The sequence below is a fragment of the Esox lucius genome, chromosome 17 (genome assembly GCF_011004845.1).
Source record: "Esox lucius isolate fEsoLuc1 chromosome 17, fEsoLuc1.pri, whole genome shotgun sequence".
Taxonomy (NCBI): domain Eukaryota; kingdom Metazoa; phylum Chordata; class Actinopteri; order Esociformes; family Esocidae; genus Esox; species Esox lucius.
In genome coordinates, this window is record NC_047585.1 from 38,993,389 (window position 1) to 39,017,792 (window position 24,404).

At 45.9% G+C, this 24,404-nt stretch overlaps 1 protein-coding gene across 2 annotated transcripts in view; it reads right to left on the reverse strand.

Annotated features, from left to right (window-relative positions):
* LOC105016750 (plexin-A1) overlaps positions 1–24,404 on the reverse strand; it is a 193,126-nt gene that overhangs the window by 40,924 nt on the left and 127,798 nt on the right. For both annotated transcript variants that reach the window (XM_010880781.5, XM_010880780.5), the window contains exons 10-11: positions 17,382–17,582; positions 4,508–4,604 (exon numbers count right to left, since the gene is read on the reverse strand). In XM_010880781.5, the coding sequence (XP_010879083.2) occupies positions 4,508–4,604; positions 17,382–17,582 (298 nt within the window). The remainder of the gene's footprint in view (positions 1–4,507; positions 4,605–17,381; positions 17,583–24,404) is intronic.

The window sequence follows — 24,404 nt, forward strand, 5'->3', positions numbered from 1 at the left end:
GAAAGTTGTTAGTGAAAGATGCAGAGGGGCAAATCGGTGGAAGATATAAGACATTTTAGTTGATGTGTTAAAAACCTAAAATAAGACATGTACACCTCACCAAAAGGGTTCACATCCAACCCTGGCCCATACGGGTCACATCCAACCCTGGCCAAAGGGGTCACATCCAACCCTGGCCATACGGGTCACATCCAACCCTGGCCCATACGGGTCACATCCAACCCTGGCCCATACGGGTCACATCCAACCCTGGCCATACGGGTCACATCCAACCCTGGCCCATACGGGTCACATCCAACCCTGGCCCATACGGGTCACATCCAACCCTGGCCCATACGGGTCACATCCAACCCCGGCCAAAGGGGTCACATCCAGCCCTGGCCAAAGGGGTCACATCCAGCCCTGGCCCATACGGGTCACATCCAGCCCTGGCCAATACGGGTCACATCCAACCCTGGCCCATACGGGTCACATCCAGCCCTGGCCCATACGGGTCACATCCAGCCCTGGCCCATACGGGTCACATCCAGCCCTGGCCATACGGGTCACATCCAACCCTGGACAATACGGATCACATCCAACCCTGGCCAATACGGGTCACATCCAACCCTGGCCATACGGGTCACATCCAACCCTGGCCCATACGGGTCACATCCAACCCTGGCCAATACGGGTCACATCCAACCCTGGCCAGTACGGGTCACATCCAACCCTGGCCAATACGGGTCACATCCAACCCTGGCCAATACGGGTCACATCCAACCCTGGCCAATACGGGTCACATCCAACCCTGGCCAATACGGGTCACATCCAACCCTGGCCAATATGGGTCACATCCAACCCTCGTCATACTGGTCACATCCAACCCTCGCCATACTGGTCACATCTAGCCCTCACACATCTAACATGCACCATACAGGTCACATCTAACCCGCACCATACAGTACAGGTCACAAGAGTTAAACACAATCTTACACCGCATAAAAAGTTCTAGTGCCACACATCTGACCTGTAAAGGGGTCGCCAACAACACAATATGGTCACTGATTTATTGTAAACTCACAACAACCAAAAAACTCACAAAGAAACGAAAGGGGGGAGAACGTGTATAAGGACAGAACATATTACATCCCTTACTAAAAAATGACAACGTTTTTACACACAACCCCACACATACACACACACACACAGAAGCATGTTAATATGCACTGAAGTGAAGCGCTACTTCAAATGGCCGCAAGAATTTGACAAAGCAATGGATTTCAGCCTCTTAAATCCCATTGGTCACACTTTAAAGAGAAAGTAACCCTGGGCCAATTAAATAATACTAAATGAGTGATTTAGTTAGATTTACATATTAGGGTTGAAAAAGGAAGCATTGCTACAGCAGATGGTTATCTTAGCAAAAACTAGGAAGAGGAAAGAGACAGAGTGAGCAGAGATACACAGAGGGAGATATAGAGAAACAGAAGAAGAATTAGTGACAGAACGAGATATGGAGTGAGAAACGGAGAAGGAGAGATGGAGTGAGAAACGGAGAAGGAGAGATGGTGTCAGAGACAGGGAAGGAGAGATGTAGTGAGACACAGGGATTGAGAGAAAGAGTGAGACACAGGGAAGGAGAGAAAGAGTAAGACACAGGGAAGGAGAGAAAGAGTGAGACAGAGGGAAGGAGAGAAAGAGTGAGACAGAGGGAAGGAGAGATGGAGTGAGACAGAGGGAAGGAGAGATGGAGTGAGACAGAGGGAAGGAGAGATGGAGTGAGACAGAGGGAAGGAGAGATGGAGTGAGACAGAGGGAAGGAGAGATGGAGTGAGACAGAGGGAAGGAGAGATGGAGTGAGACAGAGGGAAGGAGAGATGGAGTGAGACAGAGGGAAGGAGAGATGGAGTGAGACAGAGGGAAGGAGAGATGGAGTGAGACACAGGGATTGAGAGAAAGAGTGAGACACATGGATTGAGAGAAAGAGTGAGACACAGGGAAGGAGAGAAAGAGTGAGACACAGGGAAGGAGAGAAAGAGTGAGACACAGGGAAGGAGAGATGGAGTGAGACACAGGGAAGGAGAGATGGAGTGAGACACAGGGAAGGAGAGATGGAGTGAGACACAGGGAAGGAGAGATGGAGTGAGACACAGGGAAGGAGAGATGGAGTGAGACAGAGGGAAGGAGAGATGGAGTGAGACAGAAAAGGAGAGATGGAGAGAGAGAAAGAGATGGAGACAGACTGGAGTGAGACAGAAGTAGAGATGCAGGGAAAGACAGAGGAGATATGGACAGAGTGAAAGACAGAGAAGGAGAGTGCTTTCCACGTTGCAAGCGTCCCTGTCCCCGCTGATCCAACAACAACCACACCACCTGCTCTTACCCCTTCCCTCTCCATAACAACAAATACTGCTCTCAAAACTATCACCTGCTCTTACCCCTTCCCTCTCCATAACAACAAATACTGCTCTCAAATCTATCACCTGCTCTTACCCCTTCCCTCTCCATAACAACAAATACTGCTCTTAAAACTATCACCTGCTCTTACCCCTTCCCTCTCCATAACAACAAATACTGCTCTCAAAACTATCACCTGCTCTTACCCCTTCCCTCTCCATAACAACAAATACTGCTCTCAAAACTATCACCTGCTCTTACCCCTTCCCTCTCCATAACAACAAATACTGCTCTCAAAACTATCACCTGCTCTTACCCCTTCCCTCTCCATAACAATAAATATTGCTCTCAAAACTATCACCTGCTCTTACCCCTTCCCTCTCCATAACAACAAATACTGCTCTCAAAACTATCACCTGCTCTTACCCCTTCCCTCTCCATAATGACAAACACTGTGACAAACATCTGTGCTAAAAGCTCATTGTCATTGTGGTCCATTTCCTTTCTCCCAGTTTGTAGCCATGGGTCCTACTGGGTCAGACTCACTGACAGTCCACTAGGGAACTCCTCGAGGCTCGGTCCTCGTGCCACTACAGTTTTAATCTAAATGCTGTCACTAAGAAACATATTAAGGAGACATGCACTGGGATTTCTCTCGGCTATGTATCTGGCAAAAACTGACACAGCCAATTCAACTGCTCTCCAGGTCAGTTCCCAGTGGGGACATTGACATGAGGATGCAGAAACATTTCCTGTACTTAAACTCTAAAAAGTCTGGTGTCGTCTCCATTGGCACGCATTTGAAATTGCAGTCACATCCTGAACTTGGACTAAAAGCAACAAGCCTGGATCCTACCCACCAGACTATCTACAACTCTGAACCCTAGTATCTGTGACCTCTTCCAAACCCCCTTTCCCAAAACCACTGTTTACCCCCCCAGGTCTGCCACACTTCAGCAGGCTAAAATCTATGGGTAACAGGGCTGTCTCTTCCGATTGAATTATTGTCTGATTGTATTAAACATATATGAATAATAAATATATACACATGCATATAGAACATTCAACAACAAAATATAATTATGTAAAAGTATACGTAAGAAAATATACATATCCCACCAGCGAAACATCACCTCACAAATGAATTATTAGCATTTTAATTTCCGTTTGGTTAATTGCATTTTGGTCTGGATTGTGGTGGGCTTTGGCACCAGAGGCTTTAGCGATGTTTTCCAAATGTGATGTTATCTTCTATGCTGTTTCACAACAGGGGCGCCTGCTTTACAACCCCCCATCGCCGTGGCGTCAACAACAGCAATAAAACACTGGCCATTATTAAACGTGCACAATTTCACAAGTAATTATCCACGGAAGACACTGCTTATCGTCAGGGTTTCTTCAACTCCCTAGTTGATATGTGTGTTTAATCACTATCCACAGGGCCCCATTTGTGGAGTGCTGAACACACATGAAGGCACACACCACGCGCGCACGTGAAGGAACGCGCACGCACCCCTACTGCCTCAGTAATTAACTTCACAAAAGTGAAGACGTCACAACAAACGGAACGTGAACTGTCTAGTCCTGAGGCTGTGTGCGTGTGCGCGTGTGAGCGTGTGCAGGCGTGCGCGTGAAAACACATCTGTCTCTAATAAACGTTTCACACATGGCAGGCACACGCAACGCGCCCCAGCTATTTCATTCGCTAATTTTAGCGACGCAGAAACCTACCATAGTAGTTGAACTATATGGCGTGTCAGAGCAAGTATATTACTTCCAGGCCACCCCCTTTTTGGTCACTGTGTAAATGACGCAGCGAGCCGCAGCAGCTCCATAAACCTCCATCTCTACCACACAGCCACCGCCGTGGCCCTTTACCCACGTGACTTCAGCCTGCCGGATAACTGACGCTACCACCGCGCAGAAAACAAGTGGCGACAACGGGTAATGTCTGATACACCGCCAGGCTCCTCGCTCTCGGCAGCATCTAAGGCCCAGGGGAACACATTGCAGAGCTAACGCAGCTCTTCAGAGTTCACGGGAGGTTCCCAACCGATATGATGAAGAGGTGCTTCCATGTTCAAAACCCAGAGACGTGTCAGAGCGCCGATACACGCAGAGTACCTACCCTGGATGTTGTAGGGGTTGTCGATGACAAAGTCTCCGTTCCACACCACCGACAGGTTCACAGGCAGATCGCTGATGTCGTTTCCCTCGTAGGTGTACTGGAGAAAAACAAAAACATCAATAACGCAGTTATTAAACCTCTGTTATGGGACTTCGACCTCATACAGGCAGACGGGTCGAAATTCATGCGTTAATGTTCCACTTGGTTTAAGTAAAGACGATAAACCAGATGCAAAATAAAGTTACATTACTGTTGATTCCGAGTTTAGGAGATAACAAAAATAAAAATGAATGTAACACGCTTAATATTATTTTACATAATTTATAGGACAATTCCATCTTGATAAACACATTGCCCTCCAGAAATATTGAACTCCTTGGTAAAGCCGAGCGAAAAAGGCCATGAAAAATATGAAATTGTTCATCATCAAAGCCAGTGATGTGAGACAGGTAATTTCACAAACGGCCATAAACATCCTAGTGTAAGAAGTTAGTTTGATGTCAGTGATGATCTGTTCTCTGCTGCACCCAATACACAGTATGTTGTTGGCTTTGGGGAAAGGCCAGAGAGAGACGCTTACACTGGAAGTGGGCTGTTCATTTGACCGCTACATGAAGCAAGCATTTCTTGACACAATGCTCAAATATCAGTCCCACGTTACGCCTGAACAGACTCAGTTATCAGTGCAAGCTTGCAATACTGATATTTTGAAGCACTGGCCGTGTTCACAGGTAGTGTGTGGCCATCAGATTGCAGGCCAACATAAGTCAAGGGTTAAGCAGCTGGTACGGGTGAAGCTCTATGTCAGTGGTCTCGTGTGGTGGAAGGATCTACAGTGTCCATTTTCATGCTGAATCCCATGTGTAATTCATATGATTCAAAGACAAGCTACAGGAGGAGGAAAATGAATAGGAGATGGAAGGAGTGATGCAGAGAGGGGAGGGAGACAGCAGAGTAGAAGAGATGGGCTGTAACAGAAGACACTATTCATTTCCAGATGAAATACTGTAAATGGCAGGAAGTGGGCAGCAGTAACCAGGCTGAGAGGGGAAAGTGAAATTGGCATTTTCAATTTCTTCTCTGACACATCTGGCGCAGCTCCTTCTCTGGGTAGAGTGAGGTGTCCTACAGACTATTAAAAGTATCGACTGAATATCTAGAACACGGAATCTCATCCCCTCAACACCTCCTTCCCTGATTCGCCTACTTCCTCCCAGTAGGCCACTGGGACAGTCTAGGAATCAACACACCCAGTAAATACAATCAGAGCGGAGAGAGAATCAGGAACCAACACACAGAGGGCAGACAGAATCAGAGAGGGGAGAATCAGGAACCAACACACAGAGGGCAGACAGAATCAGAGAGGGGAGAGTCAGGAACCAACACACAGAGGGCAGACAGAATCAGAGAGGGGAGAGTCAGGAACCAACACACAGAGGGCAGACAGAATCAGAGAGGGGAGAGTCAGGAACCAACACACAGAGGGCAGACAGAATCAGAGAGGGGAGAATCAGGAACCAACACACAGAGGGCAGACAGAATCAGAGAGGGGAGAATCAGGAACCAACACACAGAGGGCAGACAGAATCAGAGAGGGGAGAATCAGGAACCAACACACAGAGGGCAGACAGAATCAGAGAGGGGAGAGTCAGGAACCAACACACAGAGGGCAGACAGAATCAGAGAGGGGAGAGTCAGGAACCAACACACAGAGGGCAGACAGAATCAGAGAGGGGAGAATCAGGAACCAACACACAGAGGGCAGACAGAATCAGAGAGGGGAGAGTCAGGAACCAACACACAGAGGGCAGACAGAATCAGAGAGGGGAGAATCAGGAACCAACACACAGAGGGCAGACAGAATCAGAGAGGGGAGAGTCAGGAACCAACACACAGAGGGCAGACAGAATCAGAGAGGGGAGAATCAGGAACCAACACACAGAGGGCAGACAGAATCAGAGAGGGGAGAATCAGGAACCAACACACAGAGGGCAGACAGAATCAGAGAGGGGAGAGTCAGGAACCAACACACAGAGGGCAGACAGAATCAGAGAGGGGAGAATCAGGAACCAACACACAGAGGGCAGACAGAATCAGAGAGGGGAGAATCAGGAACCAACACACAGAGGGCAGACAGAATCAGAGAGGGGAGAGTCAGGAACCAACACACAGAGGGCAGACAGAATCAGAGAGGGGAGAATCAGGAACCAACACACAGAGGGCAGACAGAATCAGAGAGGGGAGAATCAGGAACCAACACACAGAGGGCAGACAGAATCAGAGAGGGGAGAATCAGGAACCAACACACAGAGGGCAGACAGAATCAGAGAGGGGAGAGTCAGGAACCAACACACAGAGGGCAGACAGAATCAGAGAGGGGAGAATCAGGAACCAACACACAGAGGGCAGACAGAATCAGAGAGGGGAGAATCAGGAACCAACACACAGAGGGCAGACAGAATCAGAGAGGGGAGAATCAGGAACCAACACACAGAGGGCAGACAGAATCAGAGAGGGGAGAGTCAGGAACCAACACACAGAGGGCAGACAGAATCAGAGAGGGGAGAGTCAGGAACCAACACACAGAGGGCAGACAGAATCAGAGAGGGGAGAATCAGGAACCAACACACAGAGGGCAGACAGAATCAGAGAGGGGAGAGTCAGGAACCAACACACAGAGGGCAGACAGAATCAGAGAGGGGAGAGTCAGGAACCAACACACAGAGGGCAGACAGAATCAGAGAGGGGAGAATCAGGAACCAACACACAGAGGGCAGACAGAATCAGAAAGGGGAGAATCAGGAACCAACACACAGAGGGCAGACAGAATCAGAGAGGGGAGAATCAGGAACCAACACACAGAGGGCAGAGAGAGAATCAGAGAGGGGAGACAGACATGAAGAGAGAGAGAGAGACCACACAGACTAATAGATCCCTGAAGAAGACCATTATTTAACCTTCACCCCGATGATCTTGGCTTGAGGTGTCTCTTAACGCCCTGCTGAACAAACAATCCAAATATGGTATGACTGCCGGTGCAGAGTTTTGGGGTCACCAGGGTGGGTGGGGTTCAGTATCCACAGAAGGGCCTGCTCTGTAGAAGGAAAGTGCGGACCCTGTTGTTCTCGCAGACACGTTACGCAACACAGCAAGCCCCCCCGCCCCACCCCCTCCAAAGCACTGCTATGAATATGTATTCACGAGGGGGGGGGGGGTTAAGCCCCATAGCCACAGTACCCCCTCACCACCTGATTAAAATTTAACCACTCCAGAGCCTCACAACACACAATCAAAGACAACACACACTTATGGTTTATTAACGTCTAGGTGTATTCGATAACACACCATGGGCCGTGCGCGCCCGACTTCCAGAGGTTGCCGTGAGAGATGCTCTGACGCTGTGCCGTCAACCATCGGTGCTGAACGACAGCCGCCGTTGACGGTGACAGCATTACAACGTGTTGTCATGTTAAGACTTGTGTGGTTCCGTCGGTGTCAGACGGCACACCCCAGCGCCGCGCGGCAAGACCGGAAACACAACTAATTAAGGAGACAGGCCCATTGATTGGTATCTGGAAAAACACGAGTCATCTCTGGTGATGTTTGAGAGACCGCTAGGCCTCTTTTATAGGAATAAATATAACATATCAGCGTGGTCGCACATTAATGGCAAAATTCCCTAACATTTTCCTACAGGGAGAAAGCGTGATCTTATCCTGATGATCAAGCTGAGATACAATTACACTTGACCATGCCAGACCTACTCAGTATGTGATTTATTTTTTATATAACTGATATTGGAGTATGCTTTTATGTAGGGTACAAGAATCTATAGCCCTACTAAAACCAGGCAAAATAAAACAAACTAGACCTAACTGTTTTACTAAGTCAATTCATTTGAAATAGGTTTTATATTTAAAACCATTAGAGATATACCAAAGATATGGACTCCATTTACTGTTTAGGGCTTTTGCAATGATTTGTTAGCAAAAGGACTGTAAACTGATACATAACGCTTTTCTGACCCTCAGCAAAACAAATAGATGTCTCTACCAACAACGTTTGGACAGGTGGATGAGGTTGGTAATCCATAGAGGAACGGAGGAGGGGTTGGTCAGCTCTAGAGGAACGGAGGAGGGGTTGGTCAGCCCTAGAGGAATGAAGGAGGGGTTGGAGTGGGACACACAATGACACCAAAGTAGAGGTCAGTGTAGGGGTCAATCCCACTTCAATTGAGAGAACTGGAATTTTACTGCACTTGCAAATGAACTGATTGGAATTTAAATAGAATTGATCCCTACCGCGCGAAAAACATCTTAACACTTGCACAACCCAAGCCTTTTTCTGTGTGCGGTATTCAGATTTACTGTGTGGCGGTCTCCTCTAAATACCGCCCAGGTGTGTGGACACAAAGATGTGTATGGCCTGGTGGTATCTACTACAGCTATACAATATCATTAAGTTCTGTTTCAACATTAGATGATGCAGTATGCAGCTGCCAGGATCATCTCCTATTCCACACCTCGCCAGATCCCTGATTTATTCAGCCTGTTCAACAGCGGATTCCATTCAGAATGTCTTCTTATCACCTTTAAGGCCCTCACGTTTTACACTTGTCCCCAGAGATCTTTTCCCTAGCACTCTATGATGAACCCTCCAAAAGGCTGGTCAAACCATCCACAACCCTGAGTAGCACGGGTGACCCTGGCCTGCTTATATGTTACCCCTCACTTTTAAAACACCACCTACAACCACCAAGAAGGCAGGTTAAACATCCAACCCCCCAAACTTTAGACATGCTAGCGTTAATGTAGAGCTGCTATATTTGATCAATACATAGAGATGGTTTTGATGCATTTTGATACTTGTTTCTGTTCATTGATGTATTATTATTATTTTTTTTACGTCTTGATGCATATTGAGCATAGGAAATGTTCTCCACAAGTTAAATTATGTTCAAGTTCTTTTTTTTTTGCCTTCTTTCTCTTTGGTCTGCCGTTGAAACTGAACAGCTTGAGGAGTCACCCATATAGCGATCCCATTCCTTTCAACTTATTACTGGAGATGCTTTAGAAACTCGCTTCTCCCTTTGTCTACATTTTAACCCACAGTCAATGCAAATTTTAAGAAAATCTGGCTACTGATGTGTGATCGACTGGGACTGAGCCCAGATCGACTAAAGTATGTGCTAAAACAAGATACAAGCCAAGGTTACTTACAGTGTGTTTCACCAAACCACCTCCACTGGGAAGGTGGATGAGAACAAACTCAGGTGGATTAAAGATTTAGCTCATTGATAAACAACGTAATAGATATACTATGAAAACGCTGTTGGCAAGGTGATTAACCTTTTAAAACACTGAATAATTAGTGCTACTTGACAAGCAGACTGTGTTGCATCAACCCTGATGAACATCAACACAGACACCGACAGACACACACACACACGCACACACAAATACCCAAACACAGACACACAATACACAAACACACCTAAACACACACCCACCCACCCAACCAAGCACACACACAGTCCAGATATGAAGGCCTAATCAAGGATCAAGTGGTAATCCACCCTAGGATTAGTGTGGGTTCAGGCAGTATGGAATTAGTCCCAGCACATAACATGACTGACTGGGCTAATCTAGCTAGCATAACAGGATTGGAACAGGGCCGGAGTAAGTTAGGAGCTTATCGTATCGCCACCACATTTTATTATTGATAAACACACAGAGCTGCAAGCAAGAAACTGCTGGCTCAAAGAAACTGAGGAAAACTGCTGCCATAGGAATAGTACATAAGTCCAGCCCACACATATATGCTGTATATAGACCTGGTCCTAACTACATACAGCACTGGGACTACATACAGCACTGGGACTACATACAGCACTGGGACTACATACAGCACTGGGACTAGGACTACATACAGCACTGGGACCAGGACTACATACAGCACTGGGACTACATACAGCACTGGGACCAGGACTACATACAGCACTGGGACTACATACAGCACTGGGACTACATACAGCACTGGGACTACATACAGCACTGGGACTAGGACTACATACAGCACTGGGACTAGGACTACATACAGCACTGGGACTAGGACTACATACAGCACCGGGACTAGGACTACATACAGCACCGGGACTATATACAGCACCGGGACTAGGACTACATACAGCACCGGGACTAGGACTACATACAGCACCGGGACTAGGACTACATACAGCACCAGGACTAGGACTACATACAGCACCAGGACTAGGACTACATACAGCACCAGGACTACATACAGCACTGGGACTAGGACTACATACAGCACTGGGACTAGGACTACATACAGCACTAGGACTAGGACTACTTTACATACAGCTCCGGGACTAGGACTACATACAACACCGGGACTAGGACTACATACAGCACTGGGACTAGGACTACATACAGCACCGGGACTACATACACCACGGGGACTAGGACTACATACAGCACTGGGACTAGGACTACATACAGCACTGGGACTAGGACTACATACAGCACTGGGACTAGGACTACATACAGCACCGGGACTACATACACCACTGGGACTAGGACTACATACACCACTGGGACTAGGACTACATACAGCACTGGGACTAGGACTACATACAGCACCGGGACTACATACACCACTGGGACTAGGACTACATACACCACTGGGACTAGGACTACATACAGCACTGAGACTAGGACTACATGCAGCACTGGTATTCTCTCTCCACAGAATTGAGGAGAGAGAATTCAGGTCTGATTCCTGATGGCAGACACTGAGTTGAGGAGAGAGAATTCAGGTCTGATTCCTGATGGCAAACACTGAGTTGAGGAGACAGAATTCAGGTCTGATTCCTGATGGCAGACACTGAATTGAGGAGAGAGAATTCAGGTCTGATTCCTGATGGCAGACACAGAATTGAGGAGAGAGAATTCAGGTCTGATTCCTGATGGCAGACACTGAATTGAGGAGAGAGAAATCAGGTCTGATTCCTGATGGCAGACACTGAATTGAGGAGAGAGAAATCAGGTCTGATTCCTGATGGCAGACACAGAATTGAGGAGAGAGAATTCAGGTCTGATTCCTGATGGCAGACACTGAATTGAGGAGAGAGAAATCAGGTCTGATTCCTGATGGCAGACACTGAATTGAGGAGAGAGAATTCAGGTCTGATTCCTGATGGCAGACACTGAATTGAGGAGAGAGAATTCAGGTCTGATTCCTGATGGCAGAAGTTGTTGAACAGTGGTCTCTCTCCCTCTGCCCTGCGTCGGTCCTGACTAGGAAGATACATCTCTAATCAGAGACGTCCCACTGACACACTGCCTAATTAAAAACCGTTGCCTGCCTTAAGCCATGTTAAAGAGCAACCTCGTTGGCAGCCTTGCTGTTTGTCAAGTCCCATTGACCGTGGCGTGCCATGCTCTACCATGCTTGACCGGGCAGCTCCTCCAAAGGGTCAGGACAATGATACACTGACGTCTGGCTGGCTAATGACTATCGTGTGAGCATCTGTGTGGTGACATTCAACTGTAAGCCTCTCATCGCCTCTTCACTTGTTCTGACATCCAGAGAGGGAGACAGATAGAAATGTACAGGCCAGCTGTCTCCTCTACACTTCACTCCTCTTATCTCCTGTCACTCCTTTCCCACCCCCCATCAAACCCCCCCCCCCCGCTCTTTCTGCCTGCTCTCTTTTTCTCTTTCTGCCTGCTCTCCTCCTCTCAGTTGAACTACAATTTAAGGCCTTTATTGGCATCTGAATCATTTCTTTATATTGCCAAAGCAAATGGAAAATAATAATAATAATAAAAAGCTATGATAAATAAAATGATACCAACAGAATGATATAAACAAGTCCATAATTTTAAGGAGACATTAAACACAGCGTTATATTATAAGCTATGTACTGTGATGTAAACCATTTGCAAAGATTACAAGTGATAATAAAGTAAAATAAATAAAGACATGAATATGAGTAATGTCCATAATGTTGTCTCTACTGGTCTACTGATCACTATACTGTCTCCACCTGTCTCTCTCTGTCTCTTCTTATCTCTCTACCTGTCTCTCTCTGTCTCTTCTTATCTCTCTACCTGTCTCTCTCTGTCTCTTCTTATCTCTCTACCTGTCTCTCTCTCTCCCACACAGTGTACTCATCTCTATAATGTCTCTACGGTCTCTGCTTGTCTCGGTCTACTGATCTCACTACTGTCTCTACCCGTCTCTCTCTGTCTACTCATCTATCTACTGTCTCTCTCTCTACAGTTTCTACCAGTCTCTCTCTCCAGACTCTTCCAGTCTCTCTCTCTCTCGGTCTACTGTCCTGTTAGCTCACCCCTTTCCCGCCTCCTACTTTCTGCTTTTCATCCTCCTGACCCATTTCTCTTACAGTCCTCCCTCCCGTGGGTCCTGAGGGGAGGTGATGGTGTGTTTGTGTGCCTCAGTGCCCAACTGCAATTCATCATCATTTGATCAGCGTCCACCTTAATTGGAACCTATCAGGCTCTCGTGATACTCTTCATTTCTGTTTAGAAACAGCTGCCACACACACACACACACAGGAGCGAACACACACACACACACACACACACACACCTGCCCTGTTGATTTCTTTCTGACTCCCTTGGTTTTCTCAGCAGAGCAGCAGTGAGAAAGTGCCTGATGGAAAGGCCCACTAGTTTACTCCACTGAAGGTAATGATGTAAAACCCGAGCTGATATTATCTGTCCTCTCTCATTCTTTTGCCCCGGGGAGAGGAGGAAGAGGAGGGAAGGAGCCAAGAAGTCGGTGTGTGTGTGCGTGTGGGAAAGGAGAAACAACAAAACAGGAGGAGAAACAACAAAACAGGAGGAAAAACAACAAGAGAGAAACCATGAGTAAGAACCTCATTCCATACTCCCTTTCTCAATCCTCCCCTCGTCCACCTCCCCCTTCCTTCTTGCAACCCCCTCCCACCAGGCTAGCTGTTATTACTCATGCCTCGCCAGTGACCCAGACTTCATGCAGCCTGTCTGTGTTTCCTCGGTTTACCAGCTCCCATGACACCTCTGGCACTGAAGCCTGCGCCTCGACCAGGGGCCGGCGTCTGGACACTATCAACACGTCAACAAGGAGGACAAAACAGTGGGAAGCGTGTAGATGCATGTAAACACGCGTGTACACCACACACGCCACATGACACCGGACAAGACGCCGGCTGAAATACTGGATTTCTGGCCCGTCTCAGGTTTGGTTAACACCCTAAACACTTCGATAGGGTCCAGTTGTGAAAGTGTAAAAGTGCGACATATGAAGAAACGGATCAATCTTTCACGGACAGTTCATCTGGTCCACAAAAGAGCTATTTAGTCTGAAAAGCATCCAACAGAGCCAGCGCAGAAACGCCATGGGACATACTCAAAATCCTACAACCAGATACCGAGAGGCAATATCGCGCAAAGACAAATATAGATACGATCCAATCGCGTGTCAATATTTCTCATCAGCGTGAAGCGACAGCTTCCGTGCGTGCATCCATGTAAACAGATCAGTGTATAGGGGACAGTATCCGTGACTGGGAGAACAGATACCAGCCAGGCTGATTCTATGACTCCTGGAGACCCATTAGACGGTCTCCTTCACATCCTGGTGAGAACCAGGCCTTTAATCCCCGAAACATCCTTCTGTCCAGACTCATGCTAAACTCAGGGACAACTTGATGGGCCAAACTCACAATAAATATTTGGACTAAACTCAGGATGACACACGGGAAAAACACAAAACGCGCATGTGCGCGCGCGCGCACACACACACACACACACACACACACAGTCTGCCCAGCACAGCATACAAGATGAGCTGAGTTCTCTATTTTTACTGCAGCATCATACATGATTCATATTATGGGAGAATTCACAGCAGTGAGCTGAAAACCAACCACTGCGGAGATAAGGAAATGGAGACCAATATTTGGGACTGCTCTCATGCCGCTGAAATACCGCTATGAAGAGGGAACAAAAATGAAAACACTGCTTCACGATCACTAGAATGTGACGTTCTGACAGGAGGGTAACGTCATATAAGAGGGGCTAGCATAGGCCAGAAACGGCGGCTAGCATAATCATCGCAACAACACCAGCAGCAAGAATACGCGAAAAGATAAAAATGATAGCATGGATGCAGCCATCATGCGGAGAAATACTCCCCGGGCCTGGCCTGAGTCAGCTGTGGATTAGCACTGACTGCTACAGTAAACAAGCGGTCAATAAACCGGCCTGTTTACGGAGACGGCGCTGTCACCGTTTAATTAACATTCCTTCAGAAACGCATGGGGGTTTCTGGACTCTGTAGAATATGACGTTAGGATTTGAATACATCTGAGGGTTATCAAATGAAAAACAAACATTTTAACAGTGAAAAGGTTATTTCTAAATTAAACCTAAATGTCGAGGAAATGTTAGCAATTTAGCTGACGCTATCCAGAACAAATACAGTGGGTGCATTCATTGAGGTTGGGGGGTTAACCAAGCAACTCAGTAGCAGCAACTACATCCGACTTAATGGAGTAGCTATCAGATATACAATCACATTTCAACCAACCAAAAAGTGACGTTCAAAAGGAGACGTTCTTTCGAAAACGACCCATCACTAATACCAACGTTGCGTGGGTATAGTTTAGTCGAGCTGCCTCGCTAGCACGTCCTTGTGCCGTAACAAGGCAACGACATGTCGCCAGCACGTAGATGCAGCGTCTATCACCATGCACTCGCAGGTGTTTGAAGCTAATTAGTTTGATTCTTAAAAGACGTTCCGGTGGACTGTGGCGTTTTTCCATGTCTAGTGGGCACCATTCGGCAGACTGCATAGACAGATGTGACGCGGCTAATCCACACAGAAATCAAATCAATATGGCTGCCATCCTCTGAGGCACTGATATGATGAGCGTCCTTGAGAAGACGGGAAAACTGGGCTTGCACTAAACAGACTATCTGATGAAAAGGAACGGGGAGCCTCGGATATGGGGAGAGACAGCGAGTGGGAGAGGAAAGAAGAGGGAGAAAGACGAAAAATGAATGAGGGCGGAAGGAGAGACGCGTGCAGATCTGAAGGAGCCACACGGGACAACCAAAAGCCTCCAGACTAATGACATCTGTCATGATTAGTCCACAGGGTTGCAGCGGGACTCCAGACTCTTCACTGCAGTGTTTCAGTCTGTGGCACCGATATAGGATTTGGTCGCAGTCCCGAAAAACGTGTATGATAATTTGGGTAAAACAAAAAGTTTGGCATGTTAATTGTTTCTGCTCAAACATTGATTTGGTAGTTATATAAAATTGGATCATTAAACGCCAGTCCCTTACATCTGTGATTAGGCTACTGGCATGGGAACGCAGGCCTCTATGTTTTTTTAGTTAAGAACGCAATTATTCCTACACAGAGCGATTTGTTTTTATAGTTATTTTACCCAGTAAGTATGCAAGAACACATTTATATTTACAACAACATCCTTGTGGAAACCATTAGGTTTTACTTGGGATGATTCAGCAATAATTTTGGTTTTAGTGCATGCCTTGTGCTTTGGTATGGTGCATGCCTTGTGCTGTTTTATTCCCAATTTTTTTTTATGGTTTCTGAGCTTTGAGTTGTTGAGTAAAAAGAAAATAATTTGTCTGATTTCCTTATTTTCTGTCAACGGCCATCACCTACAGCCAGGCACACCTATCTAAAAACTCAAGTCTTTATTCTACTTAGGGAGGCTATTACTGCAATGTAATAAGACTTGTAAAAGTGCAGTTTCATTCAGGTAAATGTATTAACTACTAGGCATACAAGAAACAGAGTACTTCTTAATGCTTTTAAAACCAGGTCGGGGGCAGCTTCTTCCACACAATTAAATTGAAGTGTTTTGCTTGACTGCTGAATTCCACCATGATCTCTGAATCCCCACAGTGTTGGGTTCACTCTACCGTTGTGCCAATTCCTCCGGTTCATTTTGAAAATGCTCATTGGGCGATGCAGCAGCTTCCTACCTAGGAACCGTTTCACGCACATGATACGGAGGCTGTTGCCACGGTTACTCCCACATCCAGAGGTTCGGGGTGATGGGGGGGGGGGGGGGGGTGACGGACAAGGATTTCCATTAGTTTGGCCAAATCACGAAACTTGCCAAAAAGTTAACAATAGTTTGTTTTTGAAGGTTGCGATGACGCCGACCAGCCAGGAAAAGTGGACAATTTGGTGGCACTCTGGAGCCCAGTTGACGTGTCAGAGTCATTGAAAAACACATCCCTGTTCCGAATGAAGAGAAGAATCAGCCTGTCACCCTGCCTTACCCAACCTCTCCCTGGGAGACAAAGAGCAAAGAAAGAATAGTTGGAGTGGGAGAGAGACTAGAAAAGGAGGGAGAGGGAGAGATGTAAGGAGGACGTGAGGAGAGGGAAAAAGTAAAGGGAGGGGTGAGGTCAGCAGAGGAGAAGAGATAAGAAGAGGAGAGGGAGGGAGTTAGAATAGAAGGAGAGAAAGACAAAGGGGAGGCTCTAAAATAGAGGAATGTACATAAAGGGACAGGGAGGGAGTGAGTGAGAGACAAGTGTGAACCTGATCAATGCGTTCTTGATTTCCTTTTCCTGTGGACATGACCACCAGACAGGAAGACTGACCACTAACACATCGATCCACCAGATACGTTGCCACAACGTTGGCGATGGAAAACAAAAATGCACAACACTCTTGGCTCACTGATAGTGTGCCTATATCAAGGCATAAAGGCACTGCCCTGATCCTCTAGACATCAATTTATTTCACGTGTAGCGACCAAACCCCCCCCCCCCCACGCCCCCCCGGAGCGTCAACTCACCGAGGTCTTCTGACACTGGATGCTGGTGCTGTTGAAGCGCAGGGCGGTGACGCTGTACTCCACGCCCTGCACCAGGAACACACACTCGTAGTTTCTCTGCCCAGACTGGGGCTGGGGCAGGTTGCGGGCGGCAAGGGTGATGGGCTTGGTCACGCCCACAGGGATGTAGATCTGAGTGGAGGGCAGAATCTGCGGACAGTCCTGAGGGAGATGGAGGATGGAGAGGTGTTATTCACATACTGTCAAGTCCCATTGGGATACTTGGGGATTTTATCATCAAAGACCTTATTTACTTCCCCAGAGGCAAATCAAAAAATTTTTGCCTCCGTGTCCAGGATGAAGGAACTAGACATACAAATTGTATCCACAAGTTCATCTGTCTTTGGGGACAAATATAAAGGCATACATTGACATAAGAACCCATTAAACGTGTTTATGTGATCTGAGCACAGTCCCACAGAAGACGGAAGAATAATTGCAAAGTGTGCATTTTTGTAGTGCTCTCTCTGACCCGAGGACAAGTCATGGTTAACCCTTGTGCCCTCCTCAAATGTACTACCCTCTGGACACCTTCGTGGACAAAAATGTATACGTACAATTAACTGATAAAATATTTATACATAAATATTTTTTCCAGCTTTTTTTTCTCCATAAATCTCTTAAACTACTTGAAACCTGCTCAAAACAAACAAACATTCAATAATTTTCAGGATTTTAATCCTTTAAATGCCAGTTTGGTTGTTTGAATTACCTCATTATTTATTACTAATAATCATGAAAAACATTATACTTTCCATATAATAAATAGTAGGGGCATGGGGCTTTGGTGGTGATTAGAGTCTTGGATATGTCAAAGATTCTCAATAAAATGTATTTGATTGCATTAGTATATTTTATGTAGTGCCAGATACTCCCTCTGGACAACTTCATGGACAAAAATGTCCCATTGACTGCCATTAAAACCACTTTTTTTTTATCTCACTGTCATTAGAGTATAAAACCATGCATTCTGTAATGTAAGCATTTCATTCTGAAGAAAAGTATTGATATTTGAAATTTGGACTGTGTTCCACCACACACACACACACACACACACACACACACACACAGATGCACTCACACGCGTCCACACACACACACACACACACACGTGCACACAAAAACTCTTCTACCAGATTCAACCATTTTCCCATTGTAAGCCAATGGATGAAATTCTTGTATTTTTTGAGCCATGTGACTGCCAAGGTGCCCCAAGAGTTTTTGTGCACACGTGTGTTCGTGAGCACGTGTGCGTGTGCGGTCAGTAAACAAAGGAGCGTGGGTTCTAACATCCAAGCCAACAAGATCAAAAATAAGCACATTGTTGTTCCCTTGAGACAGCACTAAACCCAAATTGCAAGAGGCAAGTAAAAGTCTTAAACATAAACCCAAAATAGTATAACAGATCTGCAAGAATGACACAATGCAGATTTTATTACAGTGTCATTATAAGACATGGCAGCCAAACCCAGAAAGCACTGCCCCTCTCCTAACATCCCGCCCTCCTCCAGTTTCATTCTCAAAGACTCAAAGAACAAAATGACTCTATAGTAATGAACTGGTGTCACCATGTTTGAGAAAACATTCATCACACCACAGAGATGAGAAGATGGCCCAGGTAATCTGGATACATTGCCATCTGTAATCACTGGGGTGACCAGCCTCGGGTTCCAGAGAGAAGTTGTCTGTGCATGTGTCTGTGTGTATGAGATGCTAACTGTTCCTAAAGCTCCATCACTGTACCCCACATCAACCAGAGATGCTAACTGTTCCCTTTACATACATCACTGTACCCCACATCAACCAGAGATGCTAACTGTCCCCTTTACATACATCACTGTACCCCACATCAACCTGAGATGCTAACTGTCCCCTTTACATACATCACTGTACCCCACATCAACCTGAGATGCTAACTGTCCCCTTTACATACATCACTGTACCCCACATCAACCAGAGATGCTAACTGTTCCCTTTACATACATCACTGTACCCCACATCAACCAGAGATGCTAACTGTCCCCTTTACATACATCACTGTACCCCACATCAACCAGAAATGCTAACTGTCCCCTTTACATACATCACTGTACCCCACATCAACCTGAGATGCTAACTGTTCCCTTTACGTACATCACTGTACCCCACATCAACCTGAGATGCTAACTGTTCCCTTTACATACATCACTGTACCCCACATCAACCTGAGATGCTAACTGTTCCCTTTACATACATCCCTGTACCCCACATCAACCTGAGATGCTAACTGTTCCCTTTACATATATCACTGTACCCCACATCAACCTGAGATGCTAACTGTTCCCTTTACATACATCACTGTACCCCACATCAACCAGAGATGCTAGTACGCAGCCAGCTGTTCAGGCTGGGCTTCAGTGTAACAGTATTCTCCTTGGACGCAGCAGACAATGGCCTGTTTGTTCATTAGCTTATTAGCCTCCTCCAACACCGGGCTGATAATGAGCTGGGGATTAGAATGGACAGAACCAGTCACCTCACAAAACAGATAATAATGAACTGACACACTGGGAAGAAGTAAGCGAGAGAGAAAAAAAGAGAGATGGGGGAAATGGAGGAAGGAGGGAGAGAGAGAGAAATAAATAGAGGGAGATAAACGAAGAAAAAGGTGTGCCACAGAGAAGCAAGGTGTAAAATAAGAGATTGTGAAAATGAGCACAAAGAGGAGGAAGAGACTGACCATGAGGCAACTGGGTGATGAAGATTTCAGTTGCACATGCCACGTTGCACCTTGAATTTGCCTGCACTGCACATTTAGAATTCCCATTATATATGCATTCCTTTATTTTGGATGTTACATTCACATGTCTACCTTGATACCTCATTGCTGCTATCCCTGCATTTCAGTTGTACAGACTACCTTACACATCCAACTTGCTGGATTGCACAGTCAGAATTTTCATTTGTACTTGCATTTGCCTCATCGCACAACAATTCATTCCCACTTGCACATACATATAATTAATTCTTGTACATTTTTACATTTTCTGCCCTCCCCTATTTGCCTTCATTGTGTAGCATTCGTGCAGAAAGATGCAAATTGTCTGCAAGTATTTTCTGATAACATGCTGCATTCAGCTTGCCATACATTTTCACGTGCCTTTAGAGCTCACACCAACCCCAAAACATCAGTGAGCCACCACCATGCTTCACAGCGGGGAAGGTATTTTGTTCACTATAGGCCTTGTTGACCCCTCTCCAAATATTATGGTTGTGACCAATACAATTTTAAATAAAAAACAGATAGCGTCATATTTTCAAAAACAATGCAAAATTTCTGCCAGGGTATACAAACTATTTCTCTCTGAATGTCTATATTCTTCTCTCTCTGTATATATTCTTCTCTATTTACCTCTCTGTATATATTCATATCTATTTACCTCTCTGTATATATTCATATCTATTTACCTCTCTGTATATATTCATATCTATTTACCTCTCTCTATAGATCTATATTCGAGAAAGTTACACACTTCTTAAGCTGTGAGAATTTATGGTTAAGATCCAGTCACAGCAACCAGCGTCAGTTGAATGCGTCTTCCAACCCTTGACAACATCCCAGTTAATGAACGGCCTGCAGCCCTGGACGAGGGTGAGCTTGATGGAGTTGTATAATGACATGTGATGTCTGGAGAAAGGTGTCCTGGAGGTGTTAGGGTCTGCAGGCGGTGAACTGATGGTGACAGAGCCCCCTCAGACTTAACACAGCAGCTAGCAAAAAGCCGGACACAATGATTTAACACAGTGTGACAGTTTTTCTAGCTAATACAATATTTATTGTTACATTTTTCAGTCAACATAAATTCCCATGTAAATACCCAGAAAACGACACACGTCATGCGTTTACTTTGTGTTTGACGCCCAAATATTAAAGGAAGCGGTTCCACTGTAATCTACTTCCTAACTGTCAACACACTCTGCAAGCACACTAATGTCTGTGGATCTACAGTAGAGACCCTTCACACCAGCCACATTAAAAGCACTGCTCACAGTAAGTACCAGATCAGAGTCATAGAGAGAGATACTGTACGTCGTGGCACAGCCCCAATTCTCCAGAGAAGCCGCTATCGCATTACTGCTAAACCTGATCCAAGCATTACTGTACCCAGAAAGAGAAAGGGAGAGAGGCAAACTATTTCATCAATTTCTGACAGGAGTCAAAACAGTTCAAAGCTTGCATTAGGGTCATACATTACAGACTTCAATGGAACCCTATTTCACGAGGGAGATTTTCTTCTAAAGCTCAGATTTCTTTAAAAAAAGTTTTTCGTCTTTTATTCCATTGTTGAAACGAAACTAGCGGTTTCAACATGAGATGTAAATGTATAATCCTGCTGATTGACACTAAATACTCTGTGTGTGTGTGTGTGTGTGCCAGGCCTGTCTGTCGGTGTGTCTGTCAGTAGGTGTGTCTCTGTCAGTAGGTGTGTCTCTGTCAGTAGGTGTGTGTCTGTCAGTAGGTGTGTGTCTGTCAGTAGGTGTGTCTGTCAGTAGGTGTGTCTCTGTCCGTCTGTCTGTCAGTCGGTGTGTGTCTCTGTCCGTCTGTCTGTCAGTCGGTGTGTGTCTCTGTCCGTCTGTCTGTCAGTCGGTGTGTCTCTGTCCGTCTGTCTGTCAGTCGGTGTGTGTCCTTCTGTTTGTCCGTCTGTCGGTGTGAGTCCGTCTGTCGGTGTGAGTCCGTCTGTCGGTGTGAGTCCGTCTGTCGGTGTGAGTCCGTCTGTCCCGGTGTCCATACGTGTCGGTGGGTCAGTGGATTTGGTTCCATCTTCTGAGTGGACATGATACAATGAGAAACATCCGTCAGGGTTGCTAACCACAAGGAAACAGGTTCAGCGATTCTCAGCTACCCATTCCAAAGGAACCACCCCCCTTTTAACTCCTGTTCAAGGTTACAAGAACATCATGTGAATGTGATGGAGTAGCAGCCCTAAAACAGACCCCTGGGTAACCTCTACTGTTGCCAGATAATGAGACCTTCTAATCATCACATACTTCCCATTAGCCGAAATTAGACCATCATTCCACGACTGTAACCTACAGCAAACCTACACCGGCTGTCGGGAGGGACATGACTCAGATAAAACACAAACACCCACAATGACCGGATTTGGGTTAAAATGAATCAAATGTGTGTGGGGTTATTGTGTATACTTCCTGACCGTTTCAAAAAAACAATTCTTCATTACCAAGATAATTCTAAACATGGCAAATTCCGCAGCACAAAATAAATAAGTAACATATTGTCATTTTGTCTAATAGATGCTTGAACCTGTGACAGACACCTCACAAAGCGGGAATTTCAGGTCAAAGATATACTCATCTTTCATCAATTCCTACTGCCCAGTAATGCTCCAGTTGATGGATCCCAGCACGTTGATTACCATGGATAAACAGGAGTTACATAACCAGCAACTTGCAGGTTTGAGCAAAACATGTTTTAACACCAGCCAAGGGCATAAAATGAAGCGGCGATTAGTGTGCGCGAGCGAGTCTTTTATAGATATATATAAATAAATATGAGTTCTGAGGCGAGAATCTGACAGGATATTAATAAATAATGCACCGAAAAACATTCTGAATACAAAATGAGGCAACTGTCTGGACACGGTGAGTTTTTAAGACCTACCGATCCATAATTAATTAGCTCTCTGATGTGGTGGAATATAGATAAGGAGGAGGGGGTTAAACTAACATGTTAAATAATTAAATAAAAAAATAGAAAAAGCTACAGGGAGCAGAGTGGTGTGTGTCATCAAAGTGGGGGGGATTCTGGGACAATGTTGGTGTAGGCGGGGCATCGCGGCTGTGACAGAGGATGGAGGGGCGTGACCTACAGAGGAGCTCTATGTCAGTGACTGCACATGTTGATCTCCCGCGAGTGCCAGCGATATTCGTCCCAGCCAAGACCCTAGCAAAGATGCTGTCAGCCATTGAGATGCATTCTGTTCTGATAAACCTTCAGAGATGTGATGGAATCAGAGACGTGATGGAATTACTTAAACACCGTACAAGCAACATCTCAGCTTACATGCGACTATAAAGGTTAGGTACTGATAATCACCACAAAAGACAGATGTTATTAAACAGTTGGGGCCCATCAAGAAGAACAGAAGCTCTGGGGACAGGAGAAGGAATGGGCAGCATAGGGATAATGTGAGGGCAACGTGAGGACAACGTGAGGAGAACGTTCTACGAGGGTATTTAGAGGACATAACTGATGCCTCCAGTTTGATGTTCGCAGAGCTGCATCTGATCTCGGACAGCTGGCTGTCAGTAGGATACACTGTACTGTATAGGAGGGTGGTTGTGTCTGTCATTAGGATACACTGTACTGTATAGAAGGGTGGTTGTGTCTGTCATTAGGATACACTGTACTGTATAGGAGGGTGGTTGTGTCTGTCATTAGGATACACTGTACTGTATAGGAGAGTGGTTGTGTCTGTCATTAGGATACACTGTACTGTATAGGAGGGTGGTTGTGTCTGTCATTAGGATACACTGTACTGTGTAGGAGGGTGGTAGTGTGTCTGTCATTAGGATACACTGTACTGTATAGGAGGGTGGTTGTGTCTGTCATTAGGATACACTGTACTGTATAGGAGGGTGGTTGTGTCTGTCATTAGGATACACTGTACTGTATAGGAGGGTGGTTGTGTCTGTCATTAGGATACACTGTACTGTATAGGAGGGTGGTTGTGTCTGTCATTAGGATACACTGTACTGTATAGGAGGGTGGTAGTGTGTCTGTCATTAGGATACACTGTACTGTATAGGAGGGTGGTTGTGTCTGTCATTAGGATACACTGTACTGTATAGGAGGGTGGTTGTGTCTGTCATTAGGATACACTGTACTGTATAGGAGGGTGGTTGTGTCTGTCATTAGGATACACTGTACTGTATAGGAGGGTGGTTGTGTCTGTCATTAGGATACACTGTACTGTATAGGAG